This window comes from Onychomys torridus, chromosome 23 (assembly GCF_903995425.1).
Source record: "Onychomys torridus chromosome 23, mOncTor1.1, whole genome shotgun sequence".
In the NCBI taxonomy this organism is placed as follows: domain Eukaryota; kingdom Metazoa; phylum Chordata; class Mammalia; order Rodentia; family Cricetidae; genus Onychomys; species Onychomys torridus.
Window position 1 is genome coordinate 43,700,954 of NC_050465.1, and position 22,616 is coordinate 43,723,569.

Consider the following 22,616-nt stretch of genomic DNA (forward strand, 5'->3'; position numbering starts at 1 on the left):
GACTCCTGAAAGTTGTCTTCTGACCCCCATGGGGGAATGCCCACAAATCCCTTCCCTGCATACATAATAAATAAATGTGTTTTTTAAGTTAAGACCAAAAGAATAGACAGTGATTATTATTTATAGCCTAAACTTGAAAACTGCTCAGTTCTGGTGGAAGAAATTGACAGTACACAGTCTGGTCTTGAGCCAGATCTCACTCAGAACTGTGACCCTCCCAAGTCTTCCGTCCATTTCCACTATGCCATTGAGAATCTTGATGGCCATTGCTGGCTGCCATGGAGCCGTGTATTGAGGGTCCTGGGGCTAAGATACGAGGACCTGGTCAAAACTCACAAAGCTCTTTGTCCAGCCCCTCTGGAGGGTCCTGTGGGCATTCGTGATGAAGTTGTGAGCAATGGGGGTGTGGGCTGCAGCAGTGCCAACGGCTGTGGGTGGGGGTGGGGAGACAGTGGGAGAGCAGTGGGGGAGGGGAAGAGAGGAAAGGACAGAACCCCTGTTCGTGAGGCCCCAGCAGAGAGGCGAGCGCCCCTTGGCCAAAACCTGCTTTGTTCTGGGTGGAGCTAAGGAGTGGGTGTGAGTGGTAACTGCTATGACAAGTGTCTCGAGTCAGCTGCTTAGTCACTGGACTTTTCCTCTGCCCCCGAGTTCTCTCGTGGTAACTTGCTCATTGGCTCCCCGGCTGTGATTTCCCCCTCATTCTCATTAAACCATGTGGGATTTTTTGGAGGTAATTTTGATTTTGATTTCATTTTCTTGAATGTCTGCGTGACTCCGCTGTGTCTTTTGGCTTTTGGCTCAGTCTTGGGCTCTGCCACTGAGGAGCTCTTTGTGTTGACTTGAAAGGGTGAATTGAACCCACTTGCTTACAGAGACCAAGAAGAGAGGCAGAGCCTGGCCTTCCAGTCTTGGGCGACAGGGTTCTTCAGATAAGAGGATTAAAAGTGTTCTCTCACCCCAGAGCGCCTCTACTGCAAGAACCCTGAAAGCGATGAAGAAAGCCCTCCGAAATGAAGTGGACGTCTCATGGAGCACGGAGCCCTGCTGAGTGGCTGGAAGCTGGATGAGAGCCTGGCTGCTGGCTCCCGGACCATGGCGATGTGCCCCGTGTCTGCCGAGGTCATCCACCAGGTGGAGGAGTCGCTGGACGAAGAGGAGAAGGAAATGATGCTTTTCTTATGTAGGGACGTAGCCGAGAACCTGGCTCCCCCTAATATCAGGGACCTCCTGGACGGCTTAAGTGAGAGAGGCCAGCTCTCTGTTGCTACCTTGGCCGAACTGCTCTACAGAGTGAGACGCTTTGACCTGCTCAAGAGGGTGCTGAAGACGGACAAAGCAGCCGTGGAGGCCCACCTGGGCAGAAACCCTCACCTTGTTTCTGATTATAGGTAACTCATGACCTCTGACCCAGGCTGCACTGCGGGGAGGGCGCTGGATGGTCTAGACAGTGAGGGTAGTAAGAAGAGCCTCGTCACCTCTGCCTCCTTCTGAGCAGACTGCCTGCGATACCACTGTATGGCGTGGAACTCTCTGGATTCTCTGTTTGTTTGTTTTGTATATTTCGGAAGCCCATTATAGCTCAGGTTAGCTTGGAACTTACTGTGTAGGCCAGGCTGGACCTCCAACCCATTGCAATCCCCCTGCCTCAGGTGTGGGAATCACAGCTTGTGTTTGAATTCCAAAAAAACCCGGGTTGCACACCGGGTCAGCCACTGGGTAAAAGATCATAATGGAAGTGGAAAGGACAGATAGTCTGTGCGTGCCGGAAGGACAGACTGATAAGAAAGGAAGAAAGAAGAAACAACATAGAGCCCTGTTTCTTGCCAGTCCCTGATGGCGTGGGAGCTGCGCTGCTTTAGAAAATTCTGGTACTGAGAGAGGCAATAGCAAGTGTGAGTAACCTTCCTACCTCCATAGATCTGTGGCCCTTTGTAAATCTTCCTCTGTCCTTCCCCACCCCACCCCCCACCAGGCAGCCAAGGAAGTGCAGCAGGGTGGGTTCCCTTCCGTTAGTCCTGCCTTCCTGGCTCCACGGAGCCCAGGTCCATGAGCTACCTTTTAGCCCCCTTCTGGTTGAAGCTGGACCGACCTGGGAGTCCCTCAAGTCCAGAGCCTCTGAGCTGTATGTCTACCTTCCCCCCTTACCCTGTCTGCTGGAACCCCTGGAAGGACTGAGTTTTCTGAGGCAAGAAAGAGACCTTGTTCCTTTAAATGGCTTCCTGTTCCTCCAGGCCGCTAGTTCTGTGGGTTGTGTAATATGTATTTGGGGATGATGCCTATTATGAAAAGAGCTGAAGGCAGCATGGGCTTTGGAGAGTGTCCAGAGTTGGGGTTGGAAGGGCTGTGTTAAACCTCAGACAGACCAGTTGCAGCCCACACAGGCTGAGCCAGTTCCGAACTTTACAAAGTAGAGAATGATGTATAGTTCAGCTAGCTGTGCCTGGTGCCGAAGACCTGCCGTCCCAGCTACTCAGGAGAATGAGGCAGGAAGATTGTGAGTTCAAAGCCAGCCTGTGTAAGTTAGTAGAACCCTGTCTGAAAAGGCAGAGGGGGCATGTGTGGAGCTAGAGCTCATTGGTAGGCACTTGCTTAGGGTGTATAAGTTCTAGGTTTAATCTCAGCACCACAGACAATGACTGAGCATCACAAGGAGGAGATGCTTGGGATTGTTGTTACTCTTGGTCATTTTCCACTTGTCCAGCTATCACCTGATGTCAGTGATCTCACGGGGTCTCAGGGACTAGGTTCAGGTCAGGTATAGTTGAGGTGATACGGTTGATCCATTCACCCATCTGCTCAGCAGGCTTCACATCAGCACGGGTCCATTGCCTTCCTAAGCTCAGGGCACAAAAGAATCCCTAAGAATTCGGAGTCTACCCAGGAATGCCTCCTTCTACACAGGAGTCCTGACCAAGTGTGGTGACCAGCCAGAGCAGAGGTGACCACATCAGGAGGGGCTTTCCAGACTAAACATTTGTGGTCAGAAGCCCCATGGCCTACGTCTTTTACTTTTCAAAATCAAATGTGGGTCAAGATGTTGGGGATGTTTCTGGGATGCTCTGGGATCCTGAGACTCAAAGTATGATTCTTAAACCAGTGTCACCTGCAGCTTGTCAAACAGAGAGGACAAGGCCACTCTGAATCCTGTCTTTCCTGTTACTCAATTGTTTCATTTCACTATTAGTTTTGGGGATCTAGGGGTTTTTTCAGGGAAGTCTTATTTCCCCGGTTGTTTTCAGAGCCGTTAGTTAGAAAGGGAAGTGCTGTGTCCTGCTGCAAACAAAGGAAAGGCCAGGTATGGTCATGCCTGCCTGCCTGCAAGTTGTAATTCCAGCACCTGGGAGGCAGAGGCAGGAGGATGGGGCAGTCTGAGGCTAGTCTGTCTACACAGTGAGTGCTAACGTAGTCAGGGCTGCTCAGTCTAAGCCTGTCTCTAAACACCAAACCAAACAAACAGAGGAGGAGGAGGAAGAGTTTTCTTTTTGAATTTTCTTATAGTTTCTTGGGGGACTGTCAAGACCTCCTGTTTTATAGAGTGGGGGCACATTCCACGGGACAAGAATTAGTCTAGTTGTTGGCCTCAGTGAGGCATGGGCTCTTGGATTCTTGTCTGGCTTTACTAAAGAAACTTTTGGGATTTACAGGGTGCTGATGATGGAGATTGGTGAGAATTTGGATAAATCTGATGTGTCCTCGTTAGTTTTCCTTACAAGAGATTATACAGGCCGAGGCAAGGTGACCAAGGACAAGGTGAGTTGTCTTTCCTGGGTGTCAGAAGTTGGGTCTGCTCCTTGTGGTTTGGAGAGAGGGGGGCTGGGCAGCATGCTGCTGTGGTCCCAGGAGCTGGGCATCTCAGATGGCTTCTCTCTAACACTGGTAGCAAGAGAGTGGTTTTTTTTTTTTTTTTTTTTAAAGATTTATTTAGTTATTATGTATACAGTGTTCTGCCTGCAGGCCAGAAGAGGGCATTAGATCTCATTACAGATGGTTGTGAGCCATCATGTGGGTGCTGGGAATTGAACTCAGGACCTTTGGAAGAACAACCAGTGCTCTTAACCTCTGAGCCATCTCTCCAGCCCGAGAGTGGGTTTTTAATTGGGAAGAAAATAGGCTGGTACTATCTTCTCCTGTGGCCTTGGGTGTTTCGTTCATGTTTAGATTTGGTCCTGATTTCTGTAATGGCACAGGCCTGGCTTCTACATCAGTTCTCTGATTTGACAGCTCTCTTCCAGGTGAGGGCATCCTGCCTGCTTGTGTGGAGTAGACCTGAGGGCGTGCTGGTCCACTCCCATTGGCTGGCCCTCTTCTAGTTTACTTCCTTCAGTACTCTGTGGAGGTAGTTTGGGGTGGGTAGGGGTAAGTGGTGGGCCTTCTGACTCATCTCTGGGAAGTGACTAATGTGGAGATTAGGATAGAAATGTGGTGACCATCTTAGAGTTGCTGGGGTTCCTGGAAGAATGTTGGAACTCCTGGTGTGGTTAACATAAGGATGAGCCAAGAAAAGTCTTTATCTCTGGGGGTGACCATAAGTCTTCCAAGTGGCTACCCTGCCTCTCAGAATTTCCTCAGGCTCCTTGGTTTTGGGACTATAGGAACACAGCTTGTTTCCACATCAAATGTGGAATGAGGAAGAAAATGAAGACTGTTTTGGGGGGATTTCCCTAATCAACTTCTTCCATTTATATGTAATTAATTTTGCTTATTGTCTTTGCAAATTAATGATTAACAGTTAAGTAACCAAGTGTTAACCGTGAGCAAAATAAAATGCAAAGCGATGCTTGCTTCTGAAATATGGTTCTTTAAGGATCCTGGTGTTTCAGGTTGAGTGAGTAGGAGAGCCCAACCCTTTCTGGTCATCATCTCTTGAGTCAGAATGATCTGGAATGTCCAGCATTGCTGAAAACAGTTTAAGGAAGAACTTTCAAATGGTGTTATGAGGATTTCCTGTATTAATCTTTTCCTCAGCTGTAACCCCCCCGGCCACACCCCCCCCCACACACGCTGGGAAGCCCTTATGGTGTGTGGTGTTGGGGATCAAGTCCAGGATGTCACGCATGCTAGTCAAGCACCCTACCACCTGAGCTACAGCCCTAGGCCCCCATCTCTGTGAATCAAATTCAGGAGAGTGATTTGTTCTGGGCAGAACTGTCTGGATTGGGATCACCAAGGGTCACCAGAAGGTCTCATCTAGGTCATCTTATGACCAGATGACCTAGAGTTTGCACTGGGGACTTGTTAGCTCCACTTATACATGTTTCTTGTTGAACTCTTAGAGTTTCTTGGATCTGGTGATTGAATTGGAGAAACTGAATCTGATTGCTTCAGATCAGTTGAACTTATTAGAAAAATGCCTGAAGAACATCCACAGAATAGATCTGAAGACAAAAATCCAGAAGTACACGCAGTCTGGTAAGGAATTTTGGCTTCTCAGTGATCTCCGGTGCCTTACTCTGTGTGCAGTGGGAATGGCTGGTGAGGAGTCGTTGGTTGGATACATGGTTGAGTCAGAACCCAAGCGCCCAGCCCCTCCAGCCTATGTCAAGAGATCATATTCTTTTATTGCCTTCATATCCCAATATCCCAACCCTACTGCCCAATTTCCTCCTTCTGAAACTTGCCACCAGCCAGATCTTAACATCCTGATCTTTAAAGAAGTCCATATCTCTGTTTTTAAAGGGCAGAGAGACTGTGAACATTCAGGACTTTGATTGTAGGTTGAACCCTGTTGCCTGGCTCCCTGTTGGACTTGGTAACCACCATCCAACTCTGTGGTGTCACTGGGTCCGATTGCTGCCCTACGTGTGTGTTGTATTTCACTTAACCCCATGAGAAAGGTCACTTTTCTTTCTTTCTTTCTTTCTTTCTTTCTTTCTTTCTTTCTTTCTTTCTTTTTCTTTCTTTTTTTTTAAATAAAAGGGGGTCGTCCTTCTCCCTTACACCAGCACCACAGGATCACAGCATAAAGGTCGTTGATTGAGACTTGCTTATCTATAGGACAATCTGTCCTCATTCTGAATGACAATCAGAAGTAAGAATGTCACTTAATTGTCTTTTTAACTTATTTTGTGTGTGTGTGTGTGTGTGTGTGTGTGTGTGTGTGTACCATGTAGGAGTCATTTCTTTCCTTCCACTATGTGGGTCCTGGGGATTGAAATTAGGTTGTTAGAGTCAGTGGCAAGTGCTTTTATCCACTGAGTCAACTCAGCCTCCCTTTTAGTCATTTTTTTTAAAAATTTTTTTCTTTGTTGGTTTTTGAGACAGGGTTTCTCTGTGTAGTTTTTGTGCCTGTCCTGGAGCTCGCTCTGTAGACCAGGCTGGCCTCGAACTCACAGAGATCTGCCTGGCTCTGCCTCCAGAGTTCTGGGTGTGTGTCACTGCTGCCCGGCCCTTTTAGTTATTCTTATTGATGGGCAGAAGTTATCTGTCTGCACTGATGCTTTGAATTCAGATGGTTCAGGTTTTAGGTATTTTGAAAGATGACAAGTCACTGGTATGGAAGCATAGTTGAAGACTCATTTGATAATTTATGAATCTTAGCCTCTCTCTCTGTCTTTCTAGGCCAAGGAGCAGGATCAAATTATATGAATTCTCTCCAGGCTTCTCTCCCAAACTTGAGTATCAAGGAGCCTTCATATACTTCAAGGGTGAGTCTGGAGCCGGTGTACGGAGTATCAGCGTGAACCAGTTTTAGAGATGTTATCAAAGTGTGCATCTCATTTCCTGTGTTGTAATAGCTGAACAAACTATAATAGACATGTATCTCATTAAAAATGTGTGCAACTCTTTAAAAATAATTTATTTATTTTTATTTCATGTGTATTAGTGTTTTGCCTGCATGTGTGAGGGTGTTGGATCCTGGAGTTTCAGACAGTCTTCAGACATGTGGGTCTTAACCACTGAGCCATCTCTCCAGCCCAGCAACTTCTTATGATTATACACCTTAAAAATGCTCAGCTAGTGGGCAGTGGTGGTGCACACCTTTATTCCCAGCACTTGGGAGGCAGAGGCAGGTGACTCTCTCTGAGTTTGAGGCCAGCCTGGTCTACAGAGTGAGTTTCAGGACAGGCAGAGCTACACAGAGAAACCCTGTCTCAAAAAAAATGTTTAATAATTAATGTGTCATGTGTCTGTTACCTAGGTATGACTACTATTAATATTTTAGGATGCTTTCTTTTAGTTTCTTTCCTATGTGCATTTGCAAATGTTCTATTTATACCACTGGTTATTTTTTTCATTCTTTGTTTCTTTGAAGATTCACTTTTAAAATAAAAAGAGAGAGAGGATGTATGTGTAGAAAGAAAAACTTAAATGTCCCCAAAGAGATTTTAAAATTGTGTTTTCTCTCTGCCCCATAATACTCATACCCCAGTTCCTTTCTGTTAAGGTGACTATTCTTGTCCAGTTTCTTGACCATGCAGAGATAGTCTACATAGATACAGTGTGTGAGGGGTAGCATACCACGTCGCTCTTCTGAACAGAGAATTCTTAGGCATTGTACCATATGGTCCATATGAGATCTCACCCTGTAACCCAGCCTGGACTGGAGTCTAGTATGTAGGCCAGGCTGACCTTGAATTTATAATGACCCTCCTCTTGCTTCAGCCTCCTGAGTGCTGACATTATGGACATGTCCAGCCAGGAGGGCTCCTGGCTTCCATTTTCTACATACACCAAAATGTATTTAGTTCTTTCTTGCTGATGTATGGATTGCCTCTGTTCTTTTGTTACTAGAAACAATGTTGCAAAATAAATACCCTGATTCTTACCTCTTTGTGCCTTTTCTTTTTTAAAAAATAATTTTAGAATATTTTATGTTTATTTATGTGTATGCATGTGTGCCTGTATGAGTTTTTCACCATGTGTGTTCAGGAGCCCACTGAGGTCAAAAGAGGACATCGGACCCCCTACAACTAGAGTTCCAGGCAGTTGTGAGCTACCATGTGGGTTATGGGAATTGAACCCAGGTCCTCTGAAAGAGCAGTCAGTCCTCTTAACCTGTGAGCCATCTCTCCAGTCTTCCCTTTGCTTTTTCACTGAGCGTGTCTTAATAATTTTTGTTTTTCAAGACAGGGTTTCACTGTGTAGCTCTGGCTGTCCTGGAACTCACTCTGTAAACCAGGCTGGCCACGAACTCATAGAGATCCATCTGCCTCTGCCTCCCGAGTGCTGAAAGGCGTGTGCCACCACCGCCCAGCTGTATCTTAATAATTTAACAATTTGTAAACGTTTTTTTAAATTGAGTGATGGAACAAAAGATTTCTTTTTCCAGTTAATGATCATAAGTATCACATGGTCATTTGCACTTGTGTTCTGAGCACAGACCATCTTGTGCTTGTTCCCTGGTTAATCTTTTATCGTGAGAAGAACCTCCGTATAATATGAACCGAACTCCGCTTGAAGTTATGTGGACTTTGAAATGGACACTTAGGAGAGGTCAGCTTTGTGCTTGAATTGTAAAGACTTCTATAATGTGCATCATGAAAACATTCCTCCTATTTTGTAAGCCGTTTCCTGGAGAACACTAGCAATAATAGGAGGTACCACTGAGCCACAGACTTACAAAGCTAAGTGGCTGTTAGGATTGTCCTGTCCCACCCACTCACTGAACAAAATAAGGACATGTATGTCGAAAGCACGGTGACTATGTACATATACCTCCCGCAGGCCTGGCCAGGCCCGGCCTCTGCTCGTCCCACTGTCTCCTGGTATATCTGTAAACTACAGTCATCTCCTTGCTTAGGTACAGCTTTTAATTTACCCTTCTAGTCTCTGATACTAAGTCGCAGACGACCCAGATGCAGGATTTCCTGAGCTTTTCCTCTCACCAACTGTTTGTTATAACTTACACTACCCGTCTTACTTAAAATCCTTCCGTGTCTTCGCTGCTGTGTTCCTGTTCTGCAAACGCAACTCAGCATCTTCACGGTCGTCTGTGTGGCCTGCTTGGAGTCCAGCATGCTTTTGGGCTTCATTTCTCTTTCCTCTTGCTGTCTCTAACACATGACTCGATGTCTCATGTAGTAAGCAGGCACCAGGACATTAGGAGCCTGGTCACTTTCTCACAAGATTCAGGAACTGCATGGTTATGTTTTGACTCATGTAAGGCTACAAAAGTGCTTCGGAAATTACAATGGCGTTACCTGCATCTGAGGTAGTTTGCAATCACAGAGTTGCAGGACTGCACTGTCATGCTTTGAACGCCTAGCTTTGATTTGACCCCTTGTCAATGGCCTGTAAAAGTGAACGTACTGTTTTGGGGGGACAGCAATAACCAGGCTTTGACTGAGTCAGGATTATTCCTGCAGATTTCGTAAGTTTACACACAGATGTACCCTCAGATGCAGCTTAATGGATAATGTACTTCTTTCTTTGGTTAGGATAGCTAAAGAGGTAAGCTGTTGTTAAACTATGTGTGGTCAGATGGTGATAGGCAATGATGTCATCTTACACGGGTCCTATCATCTGAGAGAAGAGGTCAGTTTAGTTTTTCAGGAGTGGTTCATGCAGAATTCTTCACCGTCAAGAATCATGCCCACATATCACTTACCTTGTAGCTCAGAAATCATTTTCTAAAAAGCCACAATTGGACATCATTTGTTTATTTACGTAGGAGTGCTGCAGATTGTACCTAGGGCTTTGGGTAGAGACATTTATTAAGAGCTTCCATGCATGCTATACTTTGCTGGCTGTTTGTGAGTATTGAAACACCAGAAGCACCCTTTGGGGCTAAGGCTAGTGAGATGGCTCATAACTGTCCGGAACTCCTGTTCTGGAAGATCCAGTGCCTTCTTCTCATCTCCATGGACACCAGGCATAGCCATGCATGCAAAAACACTCACATACATTAAAAAAAACAAAAAACAAAACAAAACAAAACAAAAAACCCTGCCCTACCATGTATGGATAGCAGGTATCATTATTCTGTTCTGATCCTCACGTGTGCAGATGGGGAAGCAGGTAGAAGGATAAAATGACAGGCAGAGTCAGGATTCACAGTCAGAAGTGCATGGCCCGAAACGCACACTGGTAGCCGTGCTGTGCTTTGTCCTGGCGTTAAAGGACTAGACTGAATGTCAGTCTCCATCCCAGCGTGCCCTGCACTGGGACTGCCCTAGTGCCCAAGCTGCACCGTGACAGCTGGATCAGAGCTGTTTGGAAGCAGTCTAGTATGTGAGTTTAGTGTAGCTCCCCCTTCATAGTGTTTTCATGTCTCACCGAGAGAGCTGATTTGATCTCGGAACTTAGCGGGTTAACAGTCCCCGCAGTTCATTTTTAGGTAACCGCGAAGGTGATATTTTTATTCCCCCCTCCCCGTGTAAAAATATTGAGCTATTTAAAGAGGTGTAACATAGTGAGCTTCTAAAAACTAACAGTGTGACCTTCTTTTTTATGTTTGAAGCTCCAGAACGGGAGAAGTAAAGAACAAAGATTTGTGGAGCACCTTGGCATTCAAAGTAAGACCATCAATCTCTTCTATCTATTCTTTATAAAATTTTCATAACTTCAGTACAAAGGGCTGAGGTATAGCTCGGTGGTAGAGTGCTTGACTAGTGTGAATGAGGCCCTGGGTTTGATCTCCATTACTGGAAAAAAAAAATCACAGTGCTGTGTCTGGTGGTCCCTGCTTATTGACCTAGCTGCTGGAGAGGTTGAAGTAGGAGGATCTCTTGTGCCCAGGTGTTCAAGACCAGCCTCGTTAGCAATGTGGTGAGACCCTGTCATCTAAAAAAGAGAAAAAGGAAGGGGAAAAAAAGGAAAAGTTCCATTTTAGAGCTGGTGATTTCTTTTATCCACAAATTTTGATTAAGCTCTCAAAGGGCAGTAAACACAGATGGGCCCACTGATACTTGTAATTCCTCTCTGACTTAGCTCATCTAAACCTGGATAACACCCGCTCCATCAGGCTCATAACCTTGGCTGTGTTTGTAAGATGTGTGGCATTTGTACCTCTGAAGTGGAGCCATAACCATTGATGTTAAACATCAATCCAGCCATGATAGTGAGCCACGGGAAACCCAGTGTCTAGGAGCAGGAAGAAGAAAGGTTAACTGGACACTCTAGAGAAGACAGTCTCTTCCATAAAAAAGAAAAATGCAATTGAAAAATGGTTCATTTCAACCGGTATGTTCTCTTCTTTCTTAAAACACCAGTGCTTAGCCGGGCGGTCGTGGCACACGCCTTTAATCCCAGCACTCGGGAGGCAGAGGCATCTCTGAGTTCGAGGCCAGTCTGATCTACAGAGTAAGATCCAGGACAGGCACCAAAGCTGCTCAGAGAAACCCTGTCTCGAGACTCCCCCCCCCCCCCCCCCAAAAAAAGCATTTCTTTGCAGCACGGAGGCCTTTCTAAAGAGAGAGTCAGGACTCAGCCTTATACTAGTGAGGTAGCCTGTGCTTCAGGCCAGCATGAGCAGGCCTCTTTGCCACATTGGGCAGCTGCAGGGCTACCCAAGGGCCTTTGGATCTGTTGCGTGTGCGCAGTAGAGGAGCACCAACGTGAGTCCGGCGGCCGCCCTGATGGAGCCTCGTCCAGGCAGCTCCTGTAACCGGCAGGCTGCGTGTGCTCCTGGAAACTGAGAACCCGGGCTAGCCAGATGGTGCCGCTCACGCCTGCCGCTCCCTCCCTAACGTTCTCCTCTCCAGTGAAAACTGTTGAGAACGGAATGGATTCCTGAAGTGACAGGCTGTTTCTTAAAACACTGGTGGAGGAGCTAGCTAGCACGCTGAGTGCCGTTTAAAGTGGAAAAAGGAGACCTGGCATGCCTGGTTAGGAATGCAAAACAAACGTGTTCTTTCCACTGTGAGCCTAGCGTAGATTGGTCTTGGTCAGGTCACTCCTTGAGGCTCCTGGTCTCACTGTTAAGGGGAGCCGGCTTTCTGCTTTTGGCCTGGCTTGGGCTCACTAATAAAAGGAAAAGCCTTAAACTAAGAAGTTTAAGATAATCAAGCCATGTGTTCAGGTCAGTTTGGAGTTGGACATGGTTCCTACTGAAAGATCTTGATGGTGGTGGTGACTGCCACTTACAATCAGGCTCTGTCTAAATCTTCAGCCAAGATGGGCATGCCACTGAGATAGAGGTGTGGCACACAGATCTTCTAAGGAAGAATAGTTGGAGTACACAGGGCCAAGGGGACAGCAGGCTGGGCAGTAAGCAGAGTACTGTCTGTAACCTAACTAATGGAGTTGTTGTTCTGTTAAAAGAAACTGCTTGTTATAACAGAAGAGAACCAAGCAAAATTCCCTCCTCATTTCATATGCCAGTGATAGCTGTAGTTAACACTTGGTTTATTCTATCGTCAATTCTTATTGGAAGGGTCTTGTTACACAGCTCAGGCCAGTCTCAAGCTAACCCAGCCATTGTCCTCTAATGTGCTGGAATTGCAAGCATGGACTACCACACCCAGCTGATGATTGATCTTTATTTTATTTTATTTTTTTAAATACTGTTGGAGATTGAACCTAGGACTTCTTGAGTGCCGGTCAAGTGCTCTCCCAGTGAGCTACAACCCCCAGGGGTGGATTTAAACCTCTTGGTTTTTATCTAGACATATACATACTTGTCTCTCAGTATCTGTAGGTGATTTGCCCCAGGATGCCCTGTGGGTACTACAATCTGCAGATGCTCAAGTCTCTTACACAGCAGGATGTGACATTCTCATATACCCTATTCATATCCACTCTTACACCTAAACCAGGCCTATATTACTTGCAATGCTTAGTACAATGGAAATGCTATAGTTCTTATACTTTACTCCATAGGGAACAGTGACAAGAAAAATGTCTGTCCATGTTAGTTCGTATTAAGTACATGTTACTGAATCATCCATTTTAATATGAATATGTTGTGTAGATACATCAAAGGTATAACAATTTCTATTAGCCTTTTACACATTGCAAAGTGTGCAATCACATGTATCATAGTTGACTTAATCAGTTTCATGGTTGTGACTTTTAGGTTTTTCCTAGCCTTGGCCACGGTAAGCAGTCAGTCAGTAGATGTCTTTGATATACTTTTTTTATTCATGGTTTATTATCTCTGTAAAACTTCTAAATGCACAATTTAGCTGAAAGGATGTTTATTGTGAGTTGCCCTTCAGTTGCTCAGGAGCCAGGGAGAGGGTTCAATTGGTGAAGTGCTTTCCACACAAGCATGAGGACCCAAGTTCAATCTCCGGTACCCCCATAAAAACAAAAACTGAATGTCCTGGTGCATGCCTGTAATCCCAGCACTGGGGAGACAGAGACAGGAGGATGCCCGTGACTTGCTGGCCAGCCTGCCTGTGTGAACTGATAAGTTTTGGGTTCAATGAGAGATTCTATAATTAAAAAATAAAGTGAAAAGTGATTAAGAAAGACGCCTGACATCAACATGTGAAAACAGGGGTGCTTGCACCTGCACACACATACATGCATATTCACACACGCACCCAGATACTGGTTCAAAGCTGGGTGTGGTAGCACAGGACTGAAATCCCAGCACTCACGAGCTGAAGCAGGACAAGCACACGTTTGAGGCAGACTCAGCCTGGGCAACATATCAAGAGCCTACCTCTGAAACAAAACACACTCAAAACAAAACAACGCCCGAAAACAAACAAACAAACAAAACCCCCAGTTCATTTCCCCCAGATCTCACAGATTCTGGTGAGGTGGTTGTTTTCTTTGCCCTATCTTTAGACATCATTTCTCACTTTGCCGCAGTCTTGGCCTAGAGATGGAATGAGGAGACAGGATGAGAACTCCTCAGCACTAAGGTGTGAGCCAGCCCTTTCGAGCAGTCAGAGCCCAGTGCTTCCCCCACGCACGCACGCACGCTCGCTCGCAGGCTAATTGAGTCATTGTTGTGGAGCAGAGTTTGCTGTGGGCTCTCCACTTTCCAGGCTTGCTGTGCACTGTCTTGGTGCTGACATTTTATTTTATCATCTCCCAGCATCACTGAACTATGAAAACATTGGCCATCTGTTCTGTACATAGCACTCATACATAAGCTTCCCGTTCCTGCACGCTCAAGCTGTTCCCCTTAGATGGAGTCCGTAGTTTTGGCCCATGTAGGAAAGCTATCAATATAGTGAGATTTTTGAATTCTCCTTATCAGGTTAAAAACTCACCAGCCCCCTGGTCATCACCTGGAGGAGGGTAAGGGAGAGCCTGCTTGCACTAGGATATCATGGTTTTTCTACACAGTCCTGGAAGGCTCTTCCATGTGAGGATGGAACTTTGGGCTGAGTCTAGCTGGAGAAAGAATAGGTAGTTGAGAAGCAAAGCAAGACAAACCAAAACACCAGTCATGGTGGAAAGAACTCAGCCAGCTTGTGCATGGCTAAGTTCTGCTTTGTAATGATTCTCTCCCTTTTATCCCCCAGGAAAACCAATGAAGACGTCCATTCAAGAATCAGGAGCTTTCTGGTCTTCGGTAAAGAATAAATTCTCTGACTTGGTATTGTATGCACAAGTATCTACTAGAACACTGACATCTTAAAACAAACAAACAAACAAAAAAGCCAAAACACCGTTTTGAAAAATTCTTTGTAACAACTGGGTGCCTGTGCATAATTCTCCTGAGAACTCATTGGCCAGGAACCTTGAATATAGCAGAGAAAAAAAAATTGTTCAAGTAGATGGGCATGAATGAACTTTGGAATGCAGGGGAATTCCAAGGGGCAGCTCATGTTGCAGCCGGGTAACTACTGGACATACAAGTGGGCAGTGATGCTGAGCTGAATTGTGTTGTACCCTGGCTTTTGTCTGGGTTGACAAGCTCCTCTTAGAGGAGGCGGTGGAAGGCTGTCGTTTGTACTGGCTTAGAAAAATATCTCTTGTTGCTACTTCAGGCATCTATGAAGGCACATGGCCCATCTTTCTTCTCTCTTCCAAATTATCTTTATTCTGCAAAGCTAAGACACATGTGAAGAGATGATGATTCTCACGGCAACTGGGGGAGAAATGAAGCAGCTGTTTGTCTTGAGCACATTGGTGGAACAGAGAAAAAATTTGGCAGTAATGGGACATGTCAGGTCTGGGGAGTGAGTCACCTGCCAAAGGGATGTTTAAGACAGCCCAAAAGAAGTGGCACAGGAGTGAGACCTTAAGGGGACGGAGAGGTATCCAGCCTCCCTAACTGTGCCTGCCTTTCTTCCTAGCCCATACACGAGGAGAGTTACAGGATGCAGAGCAAGCCCCTAGGGATCTGCTTGATCATCGATTGCATCGGCAATGACACAGGTAGGTGTAGAAGCCACAGACCAACTGATTCCCTGCGGCATGGTCACGACCAGGCAAGGTGGATTTGTCAGCATGGTAAATACTCGCCACAGTAGAAAAGCACACCCTATTATGATGCTCGCTCTTTACTCCATGTGGTCGGTCAGTCAGTGGTCCCCTCATCTTTTGGGGCCTTGGAGTCTTCTATAGGGTCCTCTATGTGACTGACAGGTGAGGGGATAGAGACTGTGTAGAGATTCTCCTGACAGATTCCAGAGACCAGGCCTGAGAGTGATGTGCCTCAGCTCTGCCCACATTCTATTGGTCAGAACTTAAGGGCCTCAAGCTGACTACAATGGGCGTAGATAAATTTGTCGATGTGTTAGGAGGAACATGAGATGAACTTGGGGAACACAAGTTAGAACTGTGGTAATTGGCGGGTGTTTTTAGTCTTACCTGTGCATCCTGGGTGATATAGCTCAGGGTGGTCCTGGTCTGCAAGGGACCTTTATAATGAAAGGCATTCCGGTTTCTAATATTACCAGGTGTTTCATCTTTTCGCCTAGATGGACTGTGAAAGCCTTCCTTGGGGCCATTAAAAACGTGTTAAATCTGTGTTTACTTGGAGGGATGTGAATAGTGTTGGGACCACGTGTCCCTTTGATCTACCTGTGAGCTGTCACCATTTGGGTCTGAATTGTTTTGCTCAGTTGTTGGATGTTTGACGCTCGCTGAATCACTGGTGATGCATCAGGAGAGAACAAGGAGAGCCAAATGCCGAGAATAACATACCATTTAATCATCGCTCCCTCCCTTTAGAGGAGGGATCTCGGCGGTTCATGGCTTTCGTGCCTCTTAGCATTCCTTAGCATGAGTCAGAGATGACTCGCTCGAACTATTACCGCGGGGAGATTCGTGAAAAGAGAGTCTACGAGAAGGTCAAGTTAGCAAATATGAAACTCTATTTCCCAGGACTTCAGCTACGATCCCACTTTCTCGTGTCCTATTTTTGGTAGCTGTGAGAAATGTGTCGCTTTAGCTGTAGAGAAGTGTCCTTTCCTTTTGTATTGGCGTGAATGAAAATGGCCCCCATAGGCTCATATAGTTGACTGTTTAGTCCTCTGTTGATAAACTGGGAAGAATTAGTAGGTGTGGCCTTGTTGGAGGAGGTGTGGCCTTGTTGAAGGAGGTGTGTCCTTGTTGGAGGAGGTGTGTCCTTGTTGGAGGAGGTGTGGCCTTGTTGGAGGAGGTGTGTCCTTGTTGGAGGAGGTGTGGCCTTGTTGGAGGAGGTGTGTCCTTGTTGGAGGAGGTGTGGCCTTGTTGGAGGAGGTGTGGCCTTGTTGGAGGAGGTGTGGCCTTGTTGGAGGAGGTGTGTCCTTGTTGGAGGAGGTGTGTCCTTGTTGGAGGAGGTGTGTCCTTGTTGGAGGAGGTGTGTCCTTGTTGGAGGAGGTGTGTCCTTGTTGGAGGAGGTGTGTCCTTGTTGGAGGAGGTGTGGCCTTGTTGGAGGAGGTGTGTCACTGGGGTGGGTTTTGATGTTTTAAAAGCTCGCACCCGGCTGGTGTCTCTCAGCCTTCTGCCTGTGGATCAGGATGTGAAGGTCTCCGCTACTGCGCTAGTGCCGTGCCTCTCTGCCTCCTGCCAGGATGGTCATGGACCAACCTTCTGAAACATTAAGCAAGCCTCCAATCAAATGCTTCCTTTCCAAGAGCTGCCGTGGTCACAGTGCTTTGTCACAGTAGCCCAAACTCAGGCACCATTTTAGCTATTGGCACCCACAGACGAAAGAGGAAATAATAGCTTCTTAATGAGTCACTTACCGTTCTAAAGGACGTCGTGGAATTGTCCTTTGACTTTTGAGTGTAATTGGTCTTGTTTCATTTGTCGTCAGGAAATACCTGAAACCCTCGGCTTCCTGTGTTGTACCTCTGTTTACATTAAGGGACCCACAAGATCAGACCTTCTGTGAAGCAAAACTCTCAGTTCTTCGTGACTAACTCCCAGCGCCCGTGCTGGATTCTGTTGCTGAGTTGTGGGCAGGGGCTAAATGCAAACCTGTGTTTCTCCAAGTATAGGAGTTGGGCCCCGGTATGATTGCCCAGATTTTAATCAGGGCTTTGCCGTATCTTAGCTTGTGACCTTGGGCTCAGTGTCTCTGCTGTAATGTGGGTCAATAACAGAACTTCCTTCACGGGATGGTTAGGAGAATGAGTGAGATTATACTCCTAAAGGGTGTAAGGCAGTGCCCAGAACAAAGTGCCAGCTAACATTCTTCTTATTGTTTAACTGTAGTGGAAAACTACTAAGCCGTAACACGCCATGGCTTGGCGCTTAGGATGTTGAGTCTGCTCTCAGATGAGTAAGGGCAATGGAGGGCCTGAGGACTACACTGGGTGCCAGGCTAAGTGGGGCGTGTCCCCACATGCGGTGCCGCAGTGGATGGAGGCACTTACTTTAGAGGGGACAAATTTCAAGTTAAAAAAAAAATCAAAAAGTAAGGTGGAGACACCTGATGTTGACCCCTGGCCTCAACACATGTACACATGTGTACAGGGTCACACATATGATCACACACACACACACACACACACACACACACACGCTCACTCTCATGCACGCTTGCGCACACAGAATGGAGCTCCAGGCAGCAAATCCTCAGTGTCATCCTTCCAAGGTCAATGTCTTGAAGGTGGAGTGTGGGACTGGAGCGGGCCTGGCCCTACCTTAAAGGGCGATTTAACTGTTCATCACTATGCACCTCTCCCCTTCCAATCCCTCTTTCCCCCCAGGAGAATCAGGGTTCTTCTGACTCATGCGCTCTTTGCCTCTGAGAATAAAACAAATCACTGGTCTGGAGGTCACTTATGAAACCTCCCAGCTCAGCTGGCCAACCAGCGGGTAAGAAACAAGATGATCTAGCCTTGCCAGAGGTCCCAGATCCCTTTGTGAGGCTCGGAGCAGCAGGAGGGCATTCCTCATCTTGTGGAAGGACAGTAAGGACAGTACTTCGCCCACACCCAGCTCTGCACCTCCAGCTCTATGCTCACACTCTCCTTCTGGGACTTTTCCCTGAGGACTCTGGGATCCTGCTTCATGCAAAGACTCTTCCCGGCTTCTTTTCATCTCTCCAGCCCTTCGTCTGGAGTTGTTCTGTGGGATCTCCTCTGTCTAGTTAATTGTTGCCAACTGGTTAATGTTTAACATTTGGCCAATGTGCAGGGGTTAGATAACAAGCAAGCAGACAAGATAGTTGCCAGCTGAAATAAAGGCTCTGAAAGAAACCAGCAGTCATGGATGGGCCGATGGTCAGAGGGCGTCATTTAATAGAATCTACTGTGTGGCGGGTACTTTGCTAATTGCTTTGCACGGGTGGTCATAAACTGTAGAACTGGGATTCTGAAACGTGTCTCCAAAGCCCTTGCTTCTGGCCACTTGCACTGGGGGAAGTTCTACAAGGGGAGGTGGAGAGCTTGTCTGTGTGTTTACTGTGTGGCACCAGCAGCTGAACAAGTGCCAGGCACTCAGGTGCTCAGTAAATATTTACTGAAGGGATGCCAGGGGTAGAGTAGTTCCTGAAGGGGTGATGGAGTAGTTCCTGAAGGGGTGATGGAGTAGTTCCTGAAGGGGTGATGGAGTAGTTCCTGAAGGGGTGATGGAGCAGTTCCTGAAGGAGTGATGGAGTAGTTCCTGGAGGGGTGATGGAGTAGTTCCTGAAGGGGTGATGGAGTAGTTCCTGGAGGGACACTGGTGATGGAGTAGTTCCTGAAGGGGTGATGGAGTAGTTCCTGAAGGGATGATGGAGTAGTTCCTGAAGGGGTGATGGAGTAGTTCCTGAAGGGATGATGGAGTGGTTCCTGAAGGGATGATGGAGTAGTTCCTGAAGGGGTGATGGAGTAGTTCCTGGAGTGGTGATAGAGTAGTTCCTGGAGGGACACTGGTGATGGAGTAGTTTCTGGAGGGGTGATGGAGTAGTTCCTGAAGGGATGATGGAGTGGTTCCTGAAGGGATGATGGAGTAGTTCCTGAAGGGGTGATGGAGTGGTTCCTGAAGGGATGATGGAGTAGTTCCTGAAGGGGTGATGGAGTAGTTCCTGGAGGAGTGATAGAGTAGTTTCTGGAGGGACACTGGTGATAGAGTAGTTCCTGGAGGGATGATGGAGTAGTTCCTGAAGGGGTGATGGAGTAGGCTCTCCTTGTAACATGTGTTTTGAAACCAGTCTTTTAATGTTTAAGTTTAATAGAGTCTCATGGACTTTTTTCCTCCTTTTTGCCTACCCCTCCCCCCAAAAATCAGACTTTAAAGACTATGCAAATCCCCTAAATATTTATAGGCATATTATTTTCTTTGTCTGGTAAATGCTTATTAAAGATGTCTTACAAACAGAGCACATGCTTGGCCCTGCACGGAGCACATTTGAGGTGGAGTCTGGTCTCAGGGCCAGTGAGAAGAGACAAGGTTACTTTTTGGTAAATTATTTTGGAAAAGGATCCTTATAGTCCATGACCTCTTCTTGCAGTGGATAGCAGTGCTGAAGGGTTTCAGCCTCATTATGTCATTGGTAGAATTCAAGCACATGTCTGTGGTCTCCAGGCAACCATGCCAGTAACCTAGCAAAGGTTGGGTCTTGGTCGGCGAGCTGTGTGCTAACCTTGATCTTCCTAGGTGTGTGGAGCCTCTGTCTCAAATCACTGGCAGGTGAACACAGGGCCTGGTTTAAGCCCTGACTATCTTGGGGGTTCCTGTATAAATGCAGCATTTGCAGATTCTGAAGAGGAAATAGTTTCCTCTCTGCTGCTTCTGATATTTTTGTCATGCTTTAACTGACTCAGACACGTTTTTGAGCAGACACTGCAGTTTCGACTGTGGTGTCCTGTGAAGAAACTTCCCATCCTGGCAGTGGCAGCCTAGGGGCTGCTCCATGCCTCCGTGTGTGTGTGTGTGTGTGTGTGTGTGTGTGTGTGTGTGTGTGTGTGTGTTTCTTTCAATGGAACTGGCAGACCTTGAATGGACATCATTTTCTTGTAGTGACATTTATATAATAGGGACATTCCTGCAAGGGGAAGTGGAGCACTCTGCTCATGGGGACAAGGGGCAAGTGACATCCAAAATGGTAGAGGGACATTTTGTTCAGAGGAGCGGTAGACAAGCCCTTTCAGCCCCTCCTGGTCTCAGGAGATCAGTGCACTGTGGATGATGTCTTTCTCAGAACAGAAGTGTGTGATGAGGGATTTTGTGTCTTCTGGGCATTTCTATCCTCTGGGCCCAAGCAGATATTTGCATAGAAGCTAAATATTATTAATGGAATTTCCCTTTAAGTCTCTAAGTCCAGGATGTACTTAAAAAGTATAGGTCTATAGGCCCTTGCTGAAGGCCCCGTATTTTAGAGTTTAAAAAGAATGTGTTGTATGTACCGGGGTTCAGGGTAGCCCCTTTGATAAGTATGTTAACATTTCACTTGATAGTCACATGATACGGGGTAGGCCTTTTCAGCTGGTAAAAGGCCTTACCAGAAAATGGGTTGGCAGAAAGGAATGTAAGGTCTTTGCATGTTTGAAGTGCTGGAATTATGGATGAGGAGTTACAGGTGTGAACAGCAGAGTACTCTCAGTTGGGTACCCCAGACACCTGTTCTGGCTTGTGTAGCATTGAGATTATTGTCTCCTGATACAAGGGAGTCTGGAAAGAATTGCCAGTAGCCACCTTTGCTTACTAAACAGTCTTAAAAGGTAGTTTATAGCCTCGAGCAGTGAAGCCTTAGCCCAGGTGAGCAAATGCAATGTGCCACATGGCCCTGCTCCCACTCACCTGTGGCCCCTAACTGTGCCTTGTCACCTTGTCAGGGGCATGGGTAAAGGGACTTTCCTGTCTCTTGCCTTGGTTTTCCAGGCTCTGGCTTAAATGACACCTTTTCCCACAATGCCTGCTCCAGGACCTGAGACCACACTGCCCTTTGTCTTGACTTGCCTGGAATACCCACACTTATCTTACTTCTCCAACAAGGTCGTACAGTCCTTGAAAGACAGAGACTGAGTCGTGTGCTTGACCCGTGTCCCATGTCATAGCTTCTGGAAGGGTAAGAAGGGGAACTGAGTAAACCAGAAGTTCGGGGAGGCAGTGACTTCCCCGCCCAGTGAAGGGTTACACGTAGCTTCCTATACAGAAGCCTGCTTAAAACCACGTGGCTGCTCGTCTGCCACATGTCTGCCCTCCATGTTAGCTCAAATGGCATGACATTTCTCCTCTTCCCAATTCTCCCTTCCTCCTGGTAGCTGCCTGCTGAGTTTTATAACTTCTTTTTTAAGCTCTAATAAAAATTGTCCTCAAGCCAAAAAAAAAAAAAAAAAAGCAATTTTAGGATTAGAATGCCCACAGATAAGGGTGTTGCTTAACAAATGTGAAGGCCTGAGTTCGAATCCCTAGATCCCAAACAAATGTCAACATGTAGGGCAAGTGGCTGTAATCCATGAGAGATTTTCTGGAAGCTCCAGGGCCGGCTAGCCTGATATACACAGTGACAGAGCAGCAGAGAGAGCTTCTCAGACGAGATGGAAGGCTGGCACCCAAGGCTGACCTGTGGCCTCCATATGCACACACTCAGGAATCCATCTTTACCCTGCCTCTCCTTTACAGTTTGATGGAGAACTCCCTTTTCCTCCCAGGGTGTCCTGCTCACCTCGTCTTGGCTTATGGAAGGCACTCTGTAACTGATTGTAAATAGAGCGGTGAAGGGTCTCTCCTTAATTATTCCATATATTTATCTAGAAAGCATCAAGATGAGTCTGCTTATTTAGCTCAAATGAGTTCTTTTTTAAAAGAGATTTATTTATTTTATTTTATGTGTGTGGGTATTTTGCCTGCATGCATGTACATGTGCACCACGTGTGTGCCTGGTGCCATGAGCTCCTGAAACTGGACTTACAGACAGTTGTGAGCCACCATGTGGGTGCTGGGAATTGAACCCGGGCCCTCTAGAGGAGCACCCAGTGCTCTTAACTACTGAGCCATCTCTCCAGCCCCTCAAATGCATTTTAAATGAACAAAGTTCTGGTGTTTTACTGAGTTAGTTTTAGGGTCCCTCGCCCTACGGGTCGTTACTGGCGCTAACTGAAAGGCCAGGGGACATTTCGTGGCTTCCAGAAGTGTTTTCTAAGAAGCAGTTGTAACTTACCAAGCTGTGGCTGGGTGGAAAGTGGGGTTTCCAGGGTGGGGAGAAGGAGAAGCGGAGCTTCTGCATTTTGTTCAGGTTTTATTTTCCAAACCTGGCACCCGACTGTTTCTTCCTCTATTTGTAAGTTAGGGTATGGCAGCTGTGTTAGTTAGGGTCACTACTGCTGCGATGAAACACCATGACCAAAAGCAAGTTGGGGAGGAAAGGGTTTATTTGGCTTACACTTCCAGATCATAGTCCTTCGTTGGAG

The 22,616-nt window shown here is 46.6% G+C and overlaps 1 protein-coding gene across 6 annotated transcripts in view; it reads left to right on the top strand.

The window, feature by feature from the left end:
* The window catches only part of Cflar (CASP8 and FADD like apoptosis regulator), a 44,097-nt gene that overhangs the window by 15,772 nt on the left and 5,709 nt on the right, over window positions 1–22,616 (top strand). For 4 of the 6 annotated variants that reach the window (XM_036173579.1, XM_036173580.1, XM_036173581.1 and 1 more), the window contains 7 exons: window positions 962–1,388; window positions 3,645–3,750; window positions 5,274–5,409; window positions 6,559–6,644; window positions 10,400–10,454; window positions 14,364–14,413; window positions 15,141–15,222. In XM_036173579.1, coding sequence (XP_036029472.1) covers window positions 1,027–1,388; window positions 3,645–3,750; window positions 5,274–5,409; window positions 6,559–6,644; window positions 10,400–10,454; window positions 14,364–14,413; window positions 15,141–15,222 — 877 coding nt within the window. In that variant the 5' untranslated portion in view covers window positions 962–1,026. The other 2 variants (XM_036173584.1, XM_036173583.1) reach the window with 2 other exon arrangements.